At 37.8% G+C, this 19,601-nt stretch overlaps 1 protein-coding gene across 2 annotated transcripts in view; it reads right to left on the reverse strand.

The window, feature by feature from the left end:
• The window catches only part of DCBLD2 (discoidin, CUB and LCCL domain containing 2), a 44,904-nt gene that overhangs the window by 11,491 nt on the left and 13,812 nt on the right, over positions 1–19,601 (reverse strand). For both annotated transcript variants that reach the window (XM_063148260.1, XM_063148259.1), the window contains exons 2-8: positions 13,603–13,830; positions 9,667–9,804; positions 8,445–8,496; positions 7,010–7,082; positions 4,117–4,250; positions 3,421–3,461; positions 1,057–1,272 (exon numbers count right to left, since the gene is read on the reverse strand). In XM_063148260.1, the coding sequence (XP_063004330.1) occupies positions 1,057–1,272; positions 3,421–3,461; positions 4,117–4,250; positions 7,010–7,082; positions 8,445–8,496; positions 9,667–9,804; positions 13,603–13,830 (882 nt within the window). The remainder of the gene's footprint in view (positions 1–1,056; positions 1,273–3,420; positions 3,462–4,116; positions 4,251–7,009; positions 7,083–8,444; positions 8,497–9,666; positions 9,805–13,602; positions 13,831–19,601) is intronic.

Raw genomic sequence — 19,601 nt, forward strand, 5'->3', positions numbered from 1 at the left:
AAAGGGCCAGGTGTGAAGCTTCCAGTGACTGAAACTTAGTCAACTCATTGTACTTACTTTGTATTTTAATTTTCATGGTATAACCTTGCTAAGCCCTTTCACCCACACCCCACTTCTTGATGGAAACCCTTCATTTGACCACAGCTCACTCCTGTCTCCAGCTGCTGACACAGCTTTTCCCTGCTCTTGTACTGCCAACCTAAAGGCACCATTGAAAAAACTGCAGCTCTGCAGCACAACTCATACAGTAAAGCTTTTTTGGAAAGGCTTGTTAGCACAAGAATTAGAGGAGTAATGCAAAATCCAAAGAGTCTCCAGGGAGGAAATAACAAAGGCAACTGGTAAATCCAAGATGCTTAATGATAGCAAGCCACGCTGCTGATAGCAAAGTATGCAGCTGAGGTTACAGAGACCAACTCAGGCATTTTGGAAAGAGACAAACACCAACTGATCAGTGGAACATGTTTCACAATAGCCTTAAAGCCCTAGACACTATGAAGCACTGAACCTAAATCCAATTTATTTTGATTTACATCAGATGACAAACATGCCCATTAACAACAGCAAATCACTGAAGGATTAAACCAGAAAACAGTAACACTGGCACTGCAGGTACAACTGCTGCACAGCTACCCTGGAGATTAAACCCAAAATGCCAACACCTCAGTGTTGATATTGGAGTCACTGTGGTCATGACAGGCACTAGGGAAAATCTAAGAAACAAGTCACTACACCTGCATCAGAGGTACCAGCAGGCTGAGCTGACTAGATTTTGATCTGCATCTCCAAGGAGTCAATGAGCAGGAAAAGGGAAGAATCAAGAATCCAATAAAATCACGGGAAACACTTCAACAAATTCTGAGGGAAGAGATGTCTATGAAACTACATCTCTTCAGCTCCAGGCTCCTCAGTGTGTTAGCTAGGACATGGAAGCAAATTAAGTGTAATGGTAATTAAGTGACACCTGAGCTTTATCTAAGGCCCAACACTGGAAAAAAGAATATCAGTAACCAAAAATTTTGAATGCTGCTGAGAAGTCACATCAGATTCACTTACCTGTTATTTTCTTTCCTTTATTCAAGTCAATCTGCAACCACTGATGTTCATCACTGATAAAAGCAGCCCAAGGAGGTCCAATCCTTTTTAGTCTGGCATTTTCAGGTTTCCAAATGTTTACTTGTCCTGTTTGGTTAGGCCACTCGAGAATTGATGATGATGTGATATGGGAATCAGGAATCACCCCAGACTCCATCCCCAGTGTCCCATAGCAACCTGAGCAACAGAAAAGGGGAGGACTGCAAATGAGAACTGAAGTTACGCTGCTTGGATTTCAAGACTTTATATGCAAATATTACACAGCCATCTAAATTTATTCCATAACAACAATACCAACAAAACACACTGTCTTTTGCTTTCTAACAGGGATACTAGAACTAAACCAGTCACGAGAATGCTATGATTTGTGCTTGCTCCAAGGGTAATATGGATATTCTCTCAGTCCCCTCCCTCAGAGAGAGTCATTCTCTCACTCACACAGAGCACTCAAGGAGAAGCACTGGGGAACCTTCATGGTCTAAGAGTATCTCTGGTTGCTGCAGGAATGGGAAACAGGCTACTGGTTCATTAGTTCCTTTTGTGTGTCTGTAGAACTTCTTGAGTTTACAAATCATCCCCAGCACCACAGTGTTAATTTGAACAAAACCAAAGCATGTAGGAAGTCATGTCATAATCCTGGCCTTGAGCTCAAACACATCCTTGAAATTAGTTACATTTTTCTGGTTACCATTCTTATTAAATGTTTCTTCCCATGTTGCCTTCTGCGGGTAGCTGAAAAACATTTCCTAAATTCAGGGTTAGATTTCTTGTTCTTGTTATACTATCTCTCTCCCATGCACAGTCCCCAGAAGTATCAGCAGAGAGCAATCTGTGCCTTCAGTCAGGCAGGCTGAACAACCCAGCCTAGTTTCCCTTCTCCTGTGAACTTCCCCTCTCCACCAAGGGGGGCACTCATCCCTCAAGGAAGGCACAGGTGGCAGAGCCCAAATGTGACTGGACACCAGAGAAAGTCTTGCCCATGTCCTGAGAGATGGCATTAGTAGTTTACTGTCTCTGCTGAATGTATGTCACCTGCCACAGCACAGGATCACTTCACTAAGGGAATTCTTTCCCTCATCAGTCATTTTCCATCTAACATGCTGCCACTTGGCAGAAAAATGCCTCAGTCTCTAAATACCTGCTACATTCCACTCTTTGCTCCGTGATGCTTCAGTTAATTTCTATTGACTCTCAAAGTCAGGCAGTTTTTCCTGTATAAGCAGACTCATCTTCCTCTGCACTGACCATGCCTCTAGCCTTAATAACACACTCCTCTACTTCATACCAAGTCATAAAACCAACTGCAACAGCAGGAACACACTAGGACCTTCACCACAGTCTGATAAACCTCATTTGAGCATACTACAGGGTTTCTTTTCCCCTCACCTAACTCCTAGACAACCCAACTACAGACATTTTAATCTAGAGCTGCATCTTGTCTCTCGCTTATTCAATAATTTCTCACGTGTCACTGAAGTTCACAAAGTCTAGATCAGCATTTTTTCCTCTCTCTTCCAATTTCCAGGCCATTTAATTACTTTCATACATACTATCAGATCACATTGTGAAAGACAAAAAAACCCAGCAAACCCTGCCTGGATCACTGTGTTTAATATTCTTTATGCATAAGGATACTAGACCTGTAATTCCTTCTCTCAGCTCTTGCAGATACCTGAGAGAGAAATAATTTTAAAATTTTTATTAATTATTAATATGTGCACTGTATTTTCTAATTTTTGTTTATTTATACACTTCCATCATCAAACACTCCTTCCCATCAGATTCCTGTCTTTATATCCTCCTTCACTGTGCCTCTGATTTATGTATTAGGAAAAGCATTTATTTATTTTGAGAAGTATGTGCATGATTCCCCCTCCCTTTCTTTTTTTATCTTTATGAAAAACAGATGTGATGGTTTTATGGTTTTTAAATTGTTATTAAAACAGTTAAAGAGACTAAAGAAAGGCCACAGTCTTCACAGTATTTCCAACATCCACTCAAAGATGGCATTTAAAGTGACTTACAGAAAACCTAGCTTGCACTAAGAAAACTACAGCTAATTTATTTAATTAGACTGAAACAATCTCTTTCTGTACATAAGCAAGGCTTACTTGAAACACTGCTGTACCTATAAATTAGTGATGATTAATCATCAAGTTGACATAGTAAAACAATACAAAAATAGACATTTTTTATTGAAGAATACAGTAAGGAAAGGTCTCACAAATAAGAACAAAAATTAAGAAATCAAATATCTGCACACCCACTTCTATCCACAAACTTTGTATGAAAGTAGTAACATGTAACACATGTGATACCACTTACCACTTGTCTTAAAGGTGAAGAGATTTGTAGACAAGGGTCCCCTGCAGAGAAGAAAAGATGATGTTTTGCAGTACCCAGTGAGAAAAATTGAAACAAACTGTCTTCAATTTATTTTTCTTGTCTGACTGCTTGCCACTGAAATATATACACATGTGTCTGAACAAGCACTTGATGATTAACACATCCTGCCAGTGAGTTGCAGCACTTTCAGTACAGACACCTTCCCAAATGAAATAAAGTCCAGAGATGCTGGGTTAAATACTTTCAAACAAACATCTACCCAGCAAAATGCAAGACTTCATTAAAATGCTTTCTTTTCAAATTAAGCTAATCATAGTAACACAAATCAATCTCCTGTGATTGCTTTCATTTGTGGGTCTTGAGATACAATGACAAGCCACAGTCTTTTCCTAAAAATGAAAAGCTGCAATTAAATTACTGTTTTGCTGCAGACCAGTAGGAATTAATAGCCAAGAAGGTAAAAACTCCTTGCAGAATTTGGAAAATGAAAATTCCTGGTCTAGAGATTAAACAATTGGTAAAACAATTTGGTAAAACAATTACACTACAGCAAAAGTCTGAGAAACTTAGAGAAGAGAAGCTGTCCAGGGAACATATAGCTCCACGAGCTGAAATTTATCCCACAATGAGACACAACCAAGACCTAAGGTGCTAAAGATAAGGAAATACACTTACACTTTTGAGGTGACATTGTTAGCCAAGGAGCCTTCATAGTATCGAATGCCCTTGCTGATTACAACATTAATTTGACCACCCAGAGTATTTGACACGACACCTGCATGAACACCGGCCATACAAAGTGATGACGACTTGAAGAAGGAAGGGAAAGAAAATTTCATACTACTAAGTGAATAAATTAAACACCACACCATATATTGTAAATGCTACACTGTCCAGCTACAGTTTTTGTTATTATTACATTAAAATACTATTTTTAGTTAAGTGTTGTCTTGGTTATTTAGAAAGTACTCATCTTTATTATGAATTTATGAAAACACAAGAAGAAGGCCCTACATTTCACTGTGTCCTCCCCAGCTGCATTTAGAATGTAACTGTTGTAATTAAATGACCTCAAACCAACACCAAGGTGAATCAGTCTGAAAAAGCCAGACAGCCAGGCTCAGCCTATAATAAATTATATTTGACAACAAAACATGTAAACACATAGAAAAAATTTTAATAGAACATTGAGAGTATGTTTGTTTATTTTCTCACAATTAAGGGGTGAGGCACTGCAGATTTTGTAGCTTTCAGCCAAGGGGTTTTTTATTATATCTTGTGTTTAAACATGGTTTAACCATCCAGCACTGATCCATGTAAAGCCACAGTAATACATGCATACAACTCATCTTAAACAAGTCAATTACCTATGTTGTACAAGTCAGTGGAGACAAGTAATAAAAAATGTTTTTGCAGGGTGTTGTGGGTTGACAGGGAAGTGAGTTCTTGACAGGGAGGTTGTGGCTAAACCAATCAGTGGTCAGATTTGAATATTGGTACCTGGTGTGGCCATTGAAGACATGACTGCTTCTGAGAAAACAGGGGTTAAAGCAGAGCACTCCCAGGGGAACTTTCTCTTCTTGGTTCTAGTGGTGAAGTAGTTTCACCGCCCCTCCCCAGTAGCTGGGTGGGGGTGGGGGAAGCCATGCACCCTGGCTGAGGGGCGGTGATGAACTGAGAGTTGATTATCTGAGGGGTGGCAGCTGGATTGAGAATATAAGGTTTTATCTCACTGTGCTGTGGTGGGAACTGGGGGGAGGAGGAGCAATGTTTTGGGAAGGTTTTTATTCTGAGTTCTGTGTGTTCCTTTTTACATATTGTAAGTTAATAAAGTTTTTTCCTTTATTCCTAAGCTGAAGCCTGCTTTGATCTATTTCTGGTCACATCTCACAGCAGCCACTGGGGAGAATATATTTTCATGGGGGCACTGGTGTTGCGCCAGTGTCAAACCATGACATAGGGTATCATGTTCTTGCCTTTTCTCCTTGGATGACAGAATCTACTAACAAACGTCATAGTGACACTTCCCTGGCTTGCAGGCTACAGGTGCCACAGTGAGCAGCCCTTATCACACGAAGTCCATCAGGCTTGCCCAGAGTAAGCTCACATCCAAAACGTCTAGGATCAACATAGCTCCCCTCTCCATTAAAGTAAGAGCATGGGATTTAGTAGGAGATGCAGCTCTCTCCTCCCTGCTCACCAGATGTCAGTAGTGAGAGCTCCAAGCCCTCAAGGACTCTGAACATTAGGGTCACACAGAAAGGAATCAAGATTTTGTATATTTTTTAAAGCAGCAAACAGTTCCCATACATTTGAAAGAGATGCATAAGAAACCTCAACCTGAAATTTGGTCTAAAGTGCTGGAAAATTTCATTTTTTTCCACACAGCCTGACTTCTGGGAAATTCACAGCCTTTTTTCGTTGATAAAGTACACAAAAATAAAGTCATAGGGCATTTATTTCATTAAGTTTCCTTATGAAAAGGTTTCATTTTCCTCCATAGAAAACAATGATTCCAGATTTTGTAAAAAAAGTCCCAACAAGCAGAACTCCTGCAGATGCTGCAAATTTGTGAGGCAGAGAATCAATTTAATATTGTTATTAGCTACAAAAATTACCTTGCAGCCACTTAGTGAGGACTCACTGGGGGACCAGAACATGTAACAAAGTTACACTGTGGTGACATTTTTACATGCGGGTGATTAAGCAAGTAGCCTGGGATTTACAACTATTTGGGGAAGAAAAGAAACAGGCACATTTTAAGTTTGTATTTAATACTAAAATCTTTGGCTACTAACATTTTTACATTGTCTTACCTCTGTGCTACATCTAAGGGCTTATTAAAAGAGTATTTTAAAATAAAAACCAAGGATTTAATGTAATTTTTAGTAGGCTGCTAGTAAAATTATAATCACTTATAATAAACAAAGCAAACATCCCCCCATCCTATGGCAAGTTCATTATTTGACCGGCAAAGGCTTACATTAGAATAATACTGTATGGGGTTTTGCATTATTTTAAGTAAACAATACATTATTAAAGATGTTAATTACCAATTTACAGAAATACTCTTACAGTATTAAATTTGTTTTGCAAATTATTTTATAGCTGCTCAGCATAAACAGTATTTCATCTCTAAAGTGTAACAAAAATTAAGATCACCACTAAGACACTGCTGAAAGAGGAATTACAGTGTCAAAAATAAAACGACATAATTAAAATAACTGGTTCTTTCTTTATAAATCTCAATTTCCCAACCTAAGAAAACCAACCAGAAGAAAACAGGAAGTAGAAAAAACCCAATCTTTTGATTGATCCACCCTTCTCTGCAGGACTTATGAAAGTATTTGAGACTCCACTACGCTACTCCACTTCTTGGAGATGGCAAGATCTGAAGCACCTGTCATTTAGCACCAGTGCTAAAAAATGAGTACCATGTTATTCACTTTTAGAAGGCACAAATCCCAGCATACAGGAAGCACAACCAATGCAAACAACTACAACTGACTTGCATTATCTACCATGTGTTTTATGAAAATTCATTTGAGCCCATGGTATTTTCACTTACATCTCTGTATCCATGAGGAATAGTGCCTGAAATATCAGCAAAAGGAATCACACATCCAGCTGGACAATACTTACTGAAAGAGAAGAAACTATCAAGTCAGGATAGGCATGCACCTACAACTCTCTTACAGTTATAAAAAAGTTGTGGTTTTGATTTACAAGACTCTGCTATTCATGTATCACTATGTAATGATATCTTCTAACTGAAGATCTATCAAATCAGACCAAAAATACTCACATGTACACAACAGGAGGACAGACGTTTGAAAATGTTTTAAAATAAGTCCCAGCTGAAAGTACAGTTCCAGTCTCAATATGATGAACTAATAAGGCCAGCATTTTATATTATGAATACTATGTGGCTCCTGTAAATTCAAAGTCATATAACTAAAAATATTAAAGAATTTTATTTTATGAACTAGAGGCCTTCATATCTATTTGTTTGGCACCCTTAAATAAAGCATCTGAAAAGTAATGCTATTCTGTAACAGCTTTTGGCAATGCTTAGATCATAAACACTGGCCAAATTACCACTAGCACATAAAAAGCACAAGGCAAGACACCAGCACCTCTGGAGCAGGCCTGTGTTCATGTTCTAGGACCATTTCATACTGCACACATGAAAATTATTACATCTTCAAGAGCTAAAAGTAGAGTGGAGCAAACACATCAACATTTTCACCCCAACTCAGCAACAACTGAAGCAATGCTGTAGGTTCCATGAAAATAGGGGGATTCAGAGACTTTGTCACACATTGACTAAGGCCACAACCTACAACAAGAGCCCTATTCTGGAACTGGGAAAAATGAAGGAGAAATGCAAAGGTTGCACTTTGAAATGTTCCAGGTTGCTACAGCTTAAGTTCTCCAAAAATTAAGCTTTGACACTTCACAGTAGTCTGCAGCTTTAAACAGACTGGCCTTGCATTAGATGGAAACAGGGAAGGAGACAACAGGAAAACGTTCCCCTTCAGAATGTAGAGCATTCCATGTCTCCACGGAACCTCATTAATGAGCACCAAACTCTGAAATGGGTCTGCAATTTCTAACACATGTCATCATTTAATGGTGACATTAGGTAACTGTAGGTAACTGTAATACAAATTTCAGTAATTAAGTTGTGTACCTGCTAAAATGTATTCATAAAAGCAATATTTTTTCTATGAAAATGAGATATTAGCTCCTATGTGTTAGTGCAAATTAACAAGGTTCTACTGTATACTGCATGTAAATAACACAAATGGGAGAGACAGGAGGAGGAAGGAGGAGTGCAAATGTCAAAATTCTTCAGCTCTAACCCCTAATTAGTTTGTGTCTCAAGTTGTCTGGATGGCCAATTTTCAAGCTGCATCAGAATATGTGACAAAGCAAAGTAGAAACACTTAAATTACTTAATTAAAGAGACTGGGAGGAAAAAAGGTAAAAATCAGTCTTACTTGAATTCTGGTTCGGAAAAGTGACTTGCATTGTCTAAACAGGTAATTAAGTCTGGAAAGAAAAAATGTAAGTCAAAAGGATGAAAAAGACAAAAGGTTGAATATGCTTTTTAAACTGCACAAATACATACATTTGAGCCTCTGAGGCTTAACAAAGTCTCAGAATGAAAAAACACCTTCCTACTAAATTTTCTTGCAACAGATTTTGTATCACAGTAGAACCTTGCTAATTGTCTGAGTCACTGGGAAATCTACTGAGAATATGACTCTAGATAATACTACAAAATTCATTTTCTTTGTAGCTTAATTTTAATTTATAGCTATATTTCAGAGACAAATCTGAAACAGAAACATATGTTCTTTTCATAACATTAAATTAATAAGATAAAGAGGCCTGTGTTCTCACCATTTAATTGTTCTGCAGTGCTGAACACAAGCACCATAGAGAACAAATGTTAGAATGCTGTGTTACTGGCATCCATGACTGATACCACAAATTTCTTGGTTTTGTCTGCTGTGTATCAACATACAGTCCAAAATACAGAGAGGAAAGCATCAAATACTCTACAAAATTAAAAACTGAGACTCTTTATCTGCTCTTTTTAAAATAACTTCCAGATAGGATTTTTTGCCTCCTGAGGCAGTTGTTGCTGCTCCTTCATTTCCTTGCAGACCACGTGTTATCACTCACCTTTACAATGAGTGGGAGGAGATGCAAAACAAATGCAGCAGCCTCTTTCAGAGGCTTAGAAGAACCAAAACCAGGGGGAAAAAACCCAAGAAAAAGACAAAAAATCTAGTCCATAGATTATGACATGAAAGTTAAAGGAGTACAGGATGCTGCTACTGAAATAAAAATTTCCACGAGGTTAGTCTGTGTAAAATATATACAGTTTGATAAGAAAACTTGTTAGCTATCTGCCACCTTGACTACTACCTGAAAAAATGCATTTTTGTCCTGAATCTGAAGCAGTCCTTTCATTTATAACAGACAACTGACATTTTTCCTCTGCTATTCAAGGTAAGCTTTGTTACCATTTCTTTAGAACTACAGCAACTTTTAGGTAGGCAGTCAAATTTCCTACACAGAAGTATCATGAAGAATGTACTAAATTTTTAGAAGTTAATTTGTAAGAATGTGGGAGTAAATGAACTGGTTCTGTTTTTACTAGACAGCTCTAATTCTGCCAGCAGAGAAAAATCACCGAATAATCATAAATACCTAATTTGCCAGTGGTTGAATAAGCTGCAAGAAATCCACGTCCAGAAGTGTGAATTCCACTCATGAACTGTACTGTGACTTCATTACTTTTTGAAGTAATTAAACCATCCATTTGAAAGCCAAATCCACAGTATTTTCCTGTGGAGAGAAGGAGGAGAATAAATATTGACCCAAAACAACACATGTAATAAGCATCTTATGCAATTTCCAGCCTCTTATTTCATCTGCAGTGTAGGCTCACATTAGTTCTGGTGTATATTCAAAAGCAAATACATGAGAATGACACTAAATAACGCTTAGCAGTCATTTAAAGCAAATGGCAGACTGTGCGTTCCACATTTGTTTTGTCACTGTCAAAGGTCTGGAATACCCCAATATCTGCAGATAAATGTGACCTCGTCCCATTCATCTCTAGCCATGCATAACCTCCACACTCAGAGCTTCAAAGAACATGAGGAATCTCACAAGGAAAAGGATCAAGTTAGGACAATGAGAAGCATCTACCAAAGCAAATGAGAAAAAAGTCCTCCTTTTCCCAAAGCTGCTGAAGCATTTCCTCCTCATAGACTCCTGCATGGCTTTTGTCACATACTTTCCCTAATTCTGGACAGCAGCAGGCACAGCTCACTGCATTTCAGCAGTATCATACATACATCATATCACAGGTAAGCACCATCAACATAAATTACCAGTTAGCTCACTTTCGATTTTGTCACACCTAAAAAACCTAACTGTGGTATTCACATATTCTTTGAACAGAGAGAGACTTAATTCTCTCTCCCAGGATTTTCCTGGGAAGCTGAAAGTCTGTGAGAAAGCTCAGACAAAGAAGAAAAATAGTTCTTATTTTCACTTGCTGCATCTGTTGTATGGCACATGGGGAATGTGTTATGGAGATTGTTTACCAAAAGGGATTTGTTAATTGGACACTGGTGATGGTGTTTTGGACTGATTGACCAGTTAGGTCAAAGCTGTGTCATGACTGTCTGTAAGGGTCACAGGTTTTTCTTTAGTATAGTATAGTATTAGTGTAGTATGTAGTATAATATAGTATAACTTAATAAAGCATTTGCTCAGCCTTCTGCAATCATGGAGTCAATGCACGTTACTCCTTGGTCGGGGATCCGCCTGAGACAATACATAACAAAGGTTCTGTACCTGGGTGCTTCTCTTGTCATAAAAAATGAACAAAAATAACACCATTTCAACTGCTGGAGTCCACAGATATTGACAGTATTCGCCCTATGAAGTTCTAGAATTGATACCACATTAATGGATGAATGGCTGTTAAACACGTCCCAGTCAATATGGAATTCTACAGTCCTACTAACTAGAAGCTTTAGTAAAGATACTGACCAGTTAATTAACTTGTTTAGAAAAAATAATCTTCTGTTCTACAGGCTACCATGATCATTCGATATTGTAGAAACCATCTATACCCCTATTTAAGATTCTGCAGTGGATAAGCAAAGTGGATAATCACCAGCAGTAAATGACGCTGCCTCTGTTTCAGCTCATTATTCCACTTGCTTTCCTCATAATGAGTATGTTATCATATAGCAGAAATAGCAGAAAAAGAGGCAAGACTCCTTCCTCAAATAAAGGCAAATTACCATACTAATGTAGAGGAAGTGGATTTACAGAGTCCTCCCGGAACAGTTCTTAAAAAATATAATACAAAATAAATATAAGACGTACGGCAATTTCCTTTAAAAAGTGAACTGCACTCCCAAACACTATCAAAATAATTTTAAAAAATTTAAAAGTTAAAATACAAATTCCTGTCATTATTCAGAGCTTTCTAGATGTTGCTTAGTGAGATTTTTTTTAACAAAGCAAGGGTATCTTCTAATAAAAAAACCAGAAAACTTTCTTTTAAAGTTTTGTTTCCAGCCACTGGATCTTGTTACATTGGTGACCATCATGAGACTCCTCTTAAAACCCCTTCTTCAGGCAAATACAAAATGCAAGCTATTTAAATCCAGCTTGGATAAACTCTCCAGTGCTGCTTGCCCCATGGACATACAGCCTTTGAAAAACTGTAGAGTGATGCTCTTCATGATTCATAGCACGGCATACTTTTGAGACTACAAATCATTTTTCTAACTCTTCTCTGGCCTCTTGCCTGATTTTTTACAATCTTTTAAAAAGGAAGCACTAGGAATGGACAAAGCATGATGACAGCAACACCTTTGTCAGAAGGTGTGTGCAGAAGATGTAATATTGCTATTTTGTCTGTACTTACGCATTGAAGGATCCCGAGTGCTTTTGTACAGCTACAATACAGCACGAGAGGAAACTCTCATGTCTTAAATAAGTACATCTGACTGCAGATGCATAGTGATTTGACTGTACTGAAATTTCACAAACTCCTCTAGATCTCACTTACACTAGAGACAAACCTAACACTGAGCATTTGAATCTTCTTTTTATTTCTTTATAAATACTCAACAGGCTCGGAATAAGCACTAGCCCTTAAAAGTTTCATTAGAAACCCTCTCTGTTTATCAATGAACCCACTAACAATTTATTTTTTAATCTAACCAGCCAACTTTTAAGTCATTTTGGGTTAAAAAAGGTATGACCGAATTTCAGATTTTACGTAAAACAAGTATTTTAATGGTAGACCATGCCAGCAGTCTTGAATGGAAAAACTTGGGATAAGTCCAGAATTTTCCCAAGAAAATTCAAGTCACTGTTTAATCTCTCCAGTGTCTGTTGCTTCAAACATTAAAAAAACACCCCAAATCTTGCCTCATCTGCATTTGCCACTGTTAACATCACTGTCTGTCCTTTGACTTAATTTATTAAGAGCAGAACAACACACACATTTCCCAACATGCTGTGCTGCTCCACGAACAGGCCACAGCTGAAAAGCAAGGGAAACAAATAAAGCAGGAATTTACTTGAACCCATTAAGTCCCTTGTAAAAGTGAGTAATAGACTTATCAGAACTTGATATTCCTTGCCATTTAAGGTATTCAGTGTTTCCTATTTTACACCAAGTCTGGCTCAACAGCTCCAAGCACATACTTATTTTCACACACACTTACCTAGGTAACAGTCGGAAAAGAGGGTTAATAAACCTAACACTCCACTAGCCTCTTTAGAAAAAGACTCAATTTACTGGGATCAGCATTTGATTTGCACAAAAACAGTCTCAGTGAAGTAAACCTTTTTCTCCCTCTCCAAATTAAAGTTTTAGGAAAGAAAATAAAGTTCATCTGCATAATAGCTAATTTTAGAAAAAGAAGAATGACAATTCATTTTCAGTTTTATGCAAAGTAACTGTTAGAGTCTAAACACCCTACATACACCTTGATGTAGATGAGAACATCATACTGCTATTTGAAAAAAAAACACTGACTTCTAGTGGTGAAATTATCCCCGAAGAAAATGAAACGAAAAACATTATCAGAGGATGGAGGATATTTGGACTATATGCCTTTTGAAGCCTGTCATCCTTTAACACCACCAAGATGAACAGCTGAAATCAGAGTAAATCCATTTAAAAAGAAAGGCCTTTCAGGTAAGATAAAGATAGATAGATTAGACAGATAGACAGATAGATAGATAGACAGACAGACAGACAGACAGACAGACAGACAGACAGATAGATAGATAGATAGATAGACAGATAGATAGATAGATAGATAGATAGATATTTGCACCTTTTTTTTTAATTAAGATGATTCTAGTTTTACAGTTCCCTCTTCACTGTTTTCAAGAACTTTGCAATCTACTAGGAAATGTCAAGAGAAAATAAACCCACATTGCAGTGGAGCTTCCTTTGAGAATCTCAAGAATCTAAGATTATTACAGGATCTGTGTTGCATTTATGATGCAGCTGGTGTTAAAAAGTAACAAAAGTAACACAATACACCTGAGTTCTCTACAAGACAACAGTTCTCAAATACTGACAATTAAAGCTCCTACCTATTTCTGTCCTGTTGGGGCCAATGCCATTATGAACTCTCAGGTAACTGGAATGACAGGAATCGGTGTCATCAATGTCAAAATCACCAAACTTGAGCTGAACTTGCTGCCCAGGCTTCACACGGATTTCCCACTCACACACAGTGCTATTGGGAGAGGTCTGGGGGTAGTTTATGGAGGCCAGGGTCCCGCTCTCAGGGCCCAGCACAGTATGTCCACACCCATCACCTAGGAAAGAACAGACAGAAATCAGCTCCCATGTTCATCTTCAAAGCCTCATACCACACCATGCAAACCACATTGTGAGAAAACTCCAAGGTAACTCACACGCAAATGACACAGCAATGGTGACAAATACCACTCAACTACCATTGCCTTTTGCTTAGCTTATCATCACAGGCAACCACAGAACTGCTACAACTTCCTCAATGAGATGGAAAGTCATCCATAATGACTTACAAAACAGCATGGACAGTAAAGGAAGTGTCCCTGCTATTTTGTATTTCCTCAACACCTCAGTACAGAAGGAAACAGGTGCAGAAAAGGACACAGAAACCTGACAATAAAACAAGAGCACATTGGTTTTTCTGAGTTACTGTACTCACAATACAATGAAAAAGAAGTACAAAGCCAGTGGACAGCAAATAAAATACAGCATATTAAATAAAGCTCTGACTACTACCAAACTACAAATTATGTTGTTTTCTACTGTACCACTATTTTAATCCTGCAATTCACTCCTATTTGGAGAACACACTCAATTTTTTTGAATTTTCCTGTGACTCCAACCTGGAGCCTTCTACCTAATATTTGAGTATTAATTTTAAACAGCAATAACAGTACTAAAACTAATTTAATGGAAAACAACATCACAAATTGTGTATTGTCAACACTAAATTATAAAGAGCAAACTGATAAATTCTATTACTCAACAGCTATACATGCATTTCACCCGATATGTAGCACAAATAGAGCAATTTCTGTGCTGGTTTAGAAATGTGAATGTTCTTAGAGTAATGTTCACAATGCTCAGCATGATTCCTATTGACAGAAATTTGTTGTGACAGTTAAGTGTTTAATATTACACAATAATACATGTAGTTCCTCTACTGAATATGAAAAGGCAAGCTGAGCTTTAGGTCCAAAAACTGTACGTACACTTAAGAAATTTAACTAAATTTCAAAATTCTTAAATGTATTACATGTAAGGCTGAGTGGAAAAGTAAGTCCAATGCACTGAAGCAATGCAGAAAAAACAAACCCCTGTGTTGAAGTTAATTAGGTCTGATTAATCTATTTGTAAACACAACTAATTTTTGCTAACAAAAACTATTCTCCTTATAATCTGAGCACATTGAAAGATAGCTGCAGGTTACAAATCTAAAGTACTGCTAGCATACACAGAATCATAAATGGATGCAGATGCAAACTGCAGCTGTTTATCTTGCTAGCAGTCTGGAATGAAAATTATACATACTCGGAAAAGTTAACTGGAATATCTGCTTAGTAAAATCAAAACTTGTATTTGTGAAGCTGTTCTTCAGCCATATTTTCAATAATGCAATTTGCTTTAAAACACTTTGTTCTATCTCATAGCAAATATGATTTCTATTTGGATGACAGCTGATCAATTACTTTTCTAAGTTAGAGTTTTTCTAACACAACACACCATTGTTCAACATTACAAAGAGATAACCTACACCGCATGTTTTATATATCACTATAATCCTGGTTTCTTTCTAAAGGCATGTTATAACCCAAAGAAAAGTGAAAGCTTTATCATGCAGAGTCTGTATGGCCTTGGTTTATTAGCTGCCATGCATTCAAATGTCAGATTTCTGATTAGTCTTAACACGCTAACACTTAACAATAAAAGACTCCTTTTCTAGTAAAATGGCTTTTCACAAGCAAATACACACACTATAAAGTGCATGGAATTTTTTTACATAAATAACAAATTTTTTTACATAAATAACAAATACATTCATGGTGATACATGGAATTAGCATTTCAAAACTCTTTATACTGCAGATATAAAAATAATTATCAACACAAGCAGCAGTCAGTTTCAGGCTATGTCCTAAACAAAAGCAATGAGCCGTTAACCAGTTCTGTCCTTTTCCTTTCCTGTGATGGGGTAAGCAATTGCTTATTCATTCACAGATTGAAAATACTGTGCAAATACACTGACACAGTGCCCTTCTGAATATGAAATCATACTAGCATTCACCTGTATGGGCAGATACACTGTTCTGAATGCATTTTAAGAGAAATAAAAATCCCTGCATGAACTATAATGCATAGAAGTTAATTATTTCTCATTTCAATAGGCCTGTTATTGCAATGCAGTCACCACACAAATAGTATTTCTTAAATGTTCATGATGAACAACGCACAGCTTTCTGACGAGAAAAGCAAAAGAACTCCAAAACACATTTAGGTGAGAAAATGCAAATAAAATACTTAAAGTTTTAAAAATTGTGACTTTTCTTTTAAAGACACATCAAAAATAAAAAATTACAACATCACCTCTTGTAGTTTGGAACAATGTATTGTTACCCATGGCTAGAGAGAAAAACTTTCTGATTTCCTTCACACAATTCAATGGAAACATCAATCTCAAACCTCCCTTTTGTTGCAGAGGAGTATTTTTCCTTTCAGTTTCTTAAAAACATGAAAGGAAAAATACTCCTCTATGCATATTAAAGAACCTGCTGTCCAATCATACTAGAAAGTCAGGGAAAGGAACAGCAGTTGTGCTGAACTGCTATAAAGTAGATTTTTTAAAGTAGCTTATTCTGAATGGACACTTTAGATCTTTTTATTGTATTTCACTTAGGTTAGAAATGCCAGACACTTCATGTCTGAAGAATCTGAAGATTACCATGGCATATACAGTCTGCCAAGGGCAGCAGCATCACACACAAGCTATTTGGAAAATTTTAAAAAGCACAATTCCAGTGAAACTTGCAGATCCGTGAACCCACATCCTGCTGTATTGGTACTATAAAAGGGCAGTTCTTGAGCCTCTCTATGTAACGTGGCACTTCATCATTTCTACCACACTTCTTTATACATCACTGATGAATTCCAGAGACACATACACACAACCAGCTTCAAGGGAGCAATCTGCAATACTCAGCAATTTCTCCAAGAAAAAGTGCAATTCTTTTCACTATGGCAGCATACAGGACAGTAGCCACTTCATTCATTTGCAAGTCATGAAGTGCCACAGAATCTTTTGCTTCTGTTAACCTGTGAGAGTAGAATATCTAAGAACACACAGAAGACAGACATCAATCCCCTAGTCAATTATTCCTGGATGGGCTGACAACCTGTGTTGTCAGTACACACCTGAACAAGTCTCCTGCTTTCTTTCAGAGTTCTCTGTCACACCACAGGCCTCCCACACTTGCAGGATAGATTAAGTCCTTTGTGGAAGCACCAGGTCACTGGGTGCACAGTGTGCACACATCACACCTGACATGTGGAGGGGCTGCAGATGTGCATCCAATCTCACATGTCCCGGGGACCAAGTTCACAGCAAAGAGGAAAAATTCAGCTCGTCACCAAAACTTGTGTTAGAAACATGGACATCTCTTAAGCAGCTGGCAGAGGAAGGCAGACTGCTGCCATCAGGAGAAGGATCCATCTGCTCTCCAGGCACCTCTGAATGCAGCCTGGATGAACCCTCCTGACAGAGCTCATATGAGCCCTGGGCCATGGCACACTGATGTCTGATGCAACATGCCAATGGTTGAAAACAATTTCTTAGAGCCAAGTTCTTTACATCAACAAAACAGAGGAGTCAGACCAACACAAACATAACAAATCCTAAGGATTTTGATAGTTGAAGAAAATGTGGAATTTAATAAAACGAAAGAATACTGAACATGCAGGAGTGGGTGCTAAGTTATTAATACCCACCAAAAAAAATTAACTGTACTTTTTAGTTATGGAAGACTAAAACAGTGCTTTTCCTCCTGGAGAACAGTTGCTATTAGTGACCACTAAACTTCTTCTCACTATCAAAACATGTTTAAAATAATTTTTTAGACCAGTGAATACTTTTCCTTTCTTTACTTGGAGAAGAGTGAATGATAAAGACATTAGACAGTTCAATATTATAACCTATAAAGAATAGCCGATGCATATCAAAACACCAATCTCAATTTTAACACATGGCACTAGCTTTTGAACAGACTCAATTTAACCAGGGGGTTTCCTGAGAAGATTTTACATATATAAGCTATTATTTTCTGTATGATTGAGACTAAATATTGGATGTAATTGAAAGTTTAACTAAACAAATGTAGAACCAAATCTATAAGAGTCATGTAAGCAAGAAAGGGTATTTTAAAACATTCATTTTAACTTCAAATACACAACTCTCTCTGATTCAATGCATTACTATAATTTCCCCTGTTCTGTTCAGCTCCTGTGCTCTGCATTTCCTTACTTTTTCTCAGCATACCACTAAAAGACACACACATGCTTTTTGCTTTTCTCAGTGTGGGCAAGAAAGTTTACACAAAGACAAAAGAGTTCCATGAATAAGAAACACTGAGGAATTAAATCACAGAGACATCAAAGTCTAAATAGCTTTTTCAAGTATTTTCAAATGCCCTTATTTGCATCCTCCAAACTCACTGCTGTTTCCACCAAATTCCACAGAGTGATGTTTTTCAGGAAGCAAACTGTTCCACTGTCAGAATTAATTTTCTTACCAAGCCAGGAAGCACACAGTCCACTTTGATCTTAATGCCATTTGCTTTCCTCAGTAACACACTGGTTTGGGAATTTCATTCCATTACAGACGTTTCACAACATAAAATAGCCCACAGTGTCACAAGCAAGGCCATAGCTCAATAAACACTTGAAAGCACTTTAAATTAGCACAGCCACAGACAAAAGCAAGCCTTGTCTACCTCTCACTTTTGGCCACATGTTCTCACACCCTTCCTGGTAATGGAGGCAACATTTACGAAACAACCTGACCAACCAGAGCAGGGACTTGGCATAAAAATAGCTGTTGGTTTTAACCGAGAGCACTCCTCAAATTTATTTGAGTGTGCATATGCAGCAGTGCCTTCCTTGACAGAGGGGTAAGACAGTAGGGGAACACCAGCAACTGCTTCTTTCATCAGCATTGCCAACCCATGCTTGCATTTTAAACAATCTTGAACACCAACCAGAGAGGCAGAAACCATCCCAACCCTGAGAAGAGCAGTCACACCAGAGTGGTGCACAGGAACATGGCACAAGGAACAAGCTGGCTGCAGAGTGTCCCCCAATCCACTGCCACCACACAGTGCTGGGTTGCATCAACCCACCTCTCTGAGGAGGCAGCTCTTGGTGCCACTGCCAATGGCAGGGCAAGAAGTGGACGACAGGTGGAATTATGACTGCCCCAGCTTGGATTGATTTATCTGCTGTGGGGCACCCTTAGACAGTTAATGAAATTATGGGAAAAGACAGAAACAGGACAAAAGCACAGTAAGCATTTTGTTTTTTAAAATGTTGGCAGCTCAGTGGGGTGACAGGAGAGGGTGAGAGGAGACAGAGGCTGATTCTTGTTTTTACAGCAAAAGTACAAAATTTAATAAGTCATTACAACAAAATTTCACTGTTTTTATTTACAATACAGGCCACATGCTGGGCTAGTGATAATTAGCACTTTATAATTTTAATCTGTACAACCAGCTTTACAATCATCCTGTCTGGAACTCCAGTCTTAGCTTTCAGCCACCGAATTTTACACAAAAGAGTAACACTTAGGAATCCTAAATTTAGCATCCAAAATATAATACCATTTTAAAATAATGATCTAAAATTATTAAGTTGTCAGAGCAGGTAAGATATGTGTTTCCTGTGCTGTGATGTACTAACTAAACTGACAACTACTAAAAGAACAGTAGGGACATCAGCTGTGTAAGACTGTGCTGCAAGACTTTCACTTACTGACGCTATGGAAACTATGTGAGTAAGATGCCAGGGAC

This window comes from Melospiza melodia, chromosome 2 (genome assembly GCF_035770615.1).
Source record: "Melospiza melodia melodia isolate bMelMel2 chromosome 2, bMelMel2.pri, whole genome shotgun sequence".
NCBI classification, from domain to species: Eukaryota; Metazoa; Chordata; class Aves; order Passeriformes; family Passerellidae; genus Melospiza; species Melospiza melodia.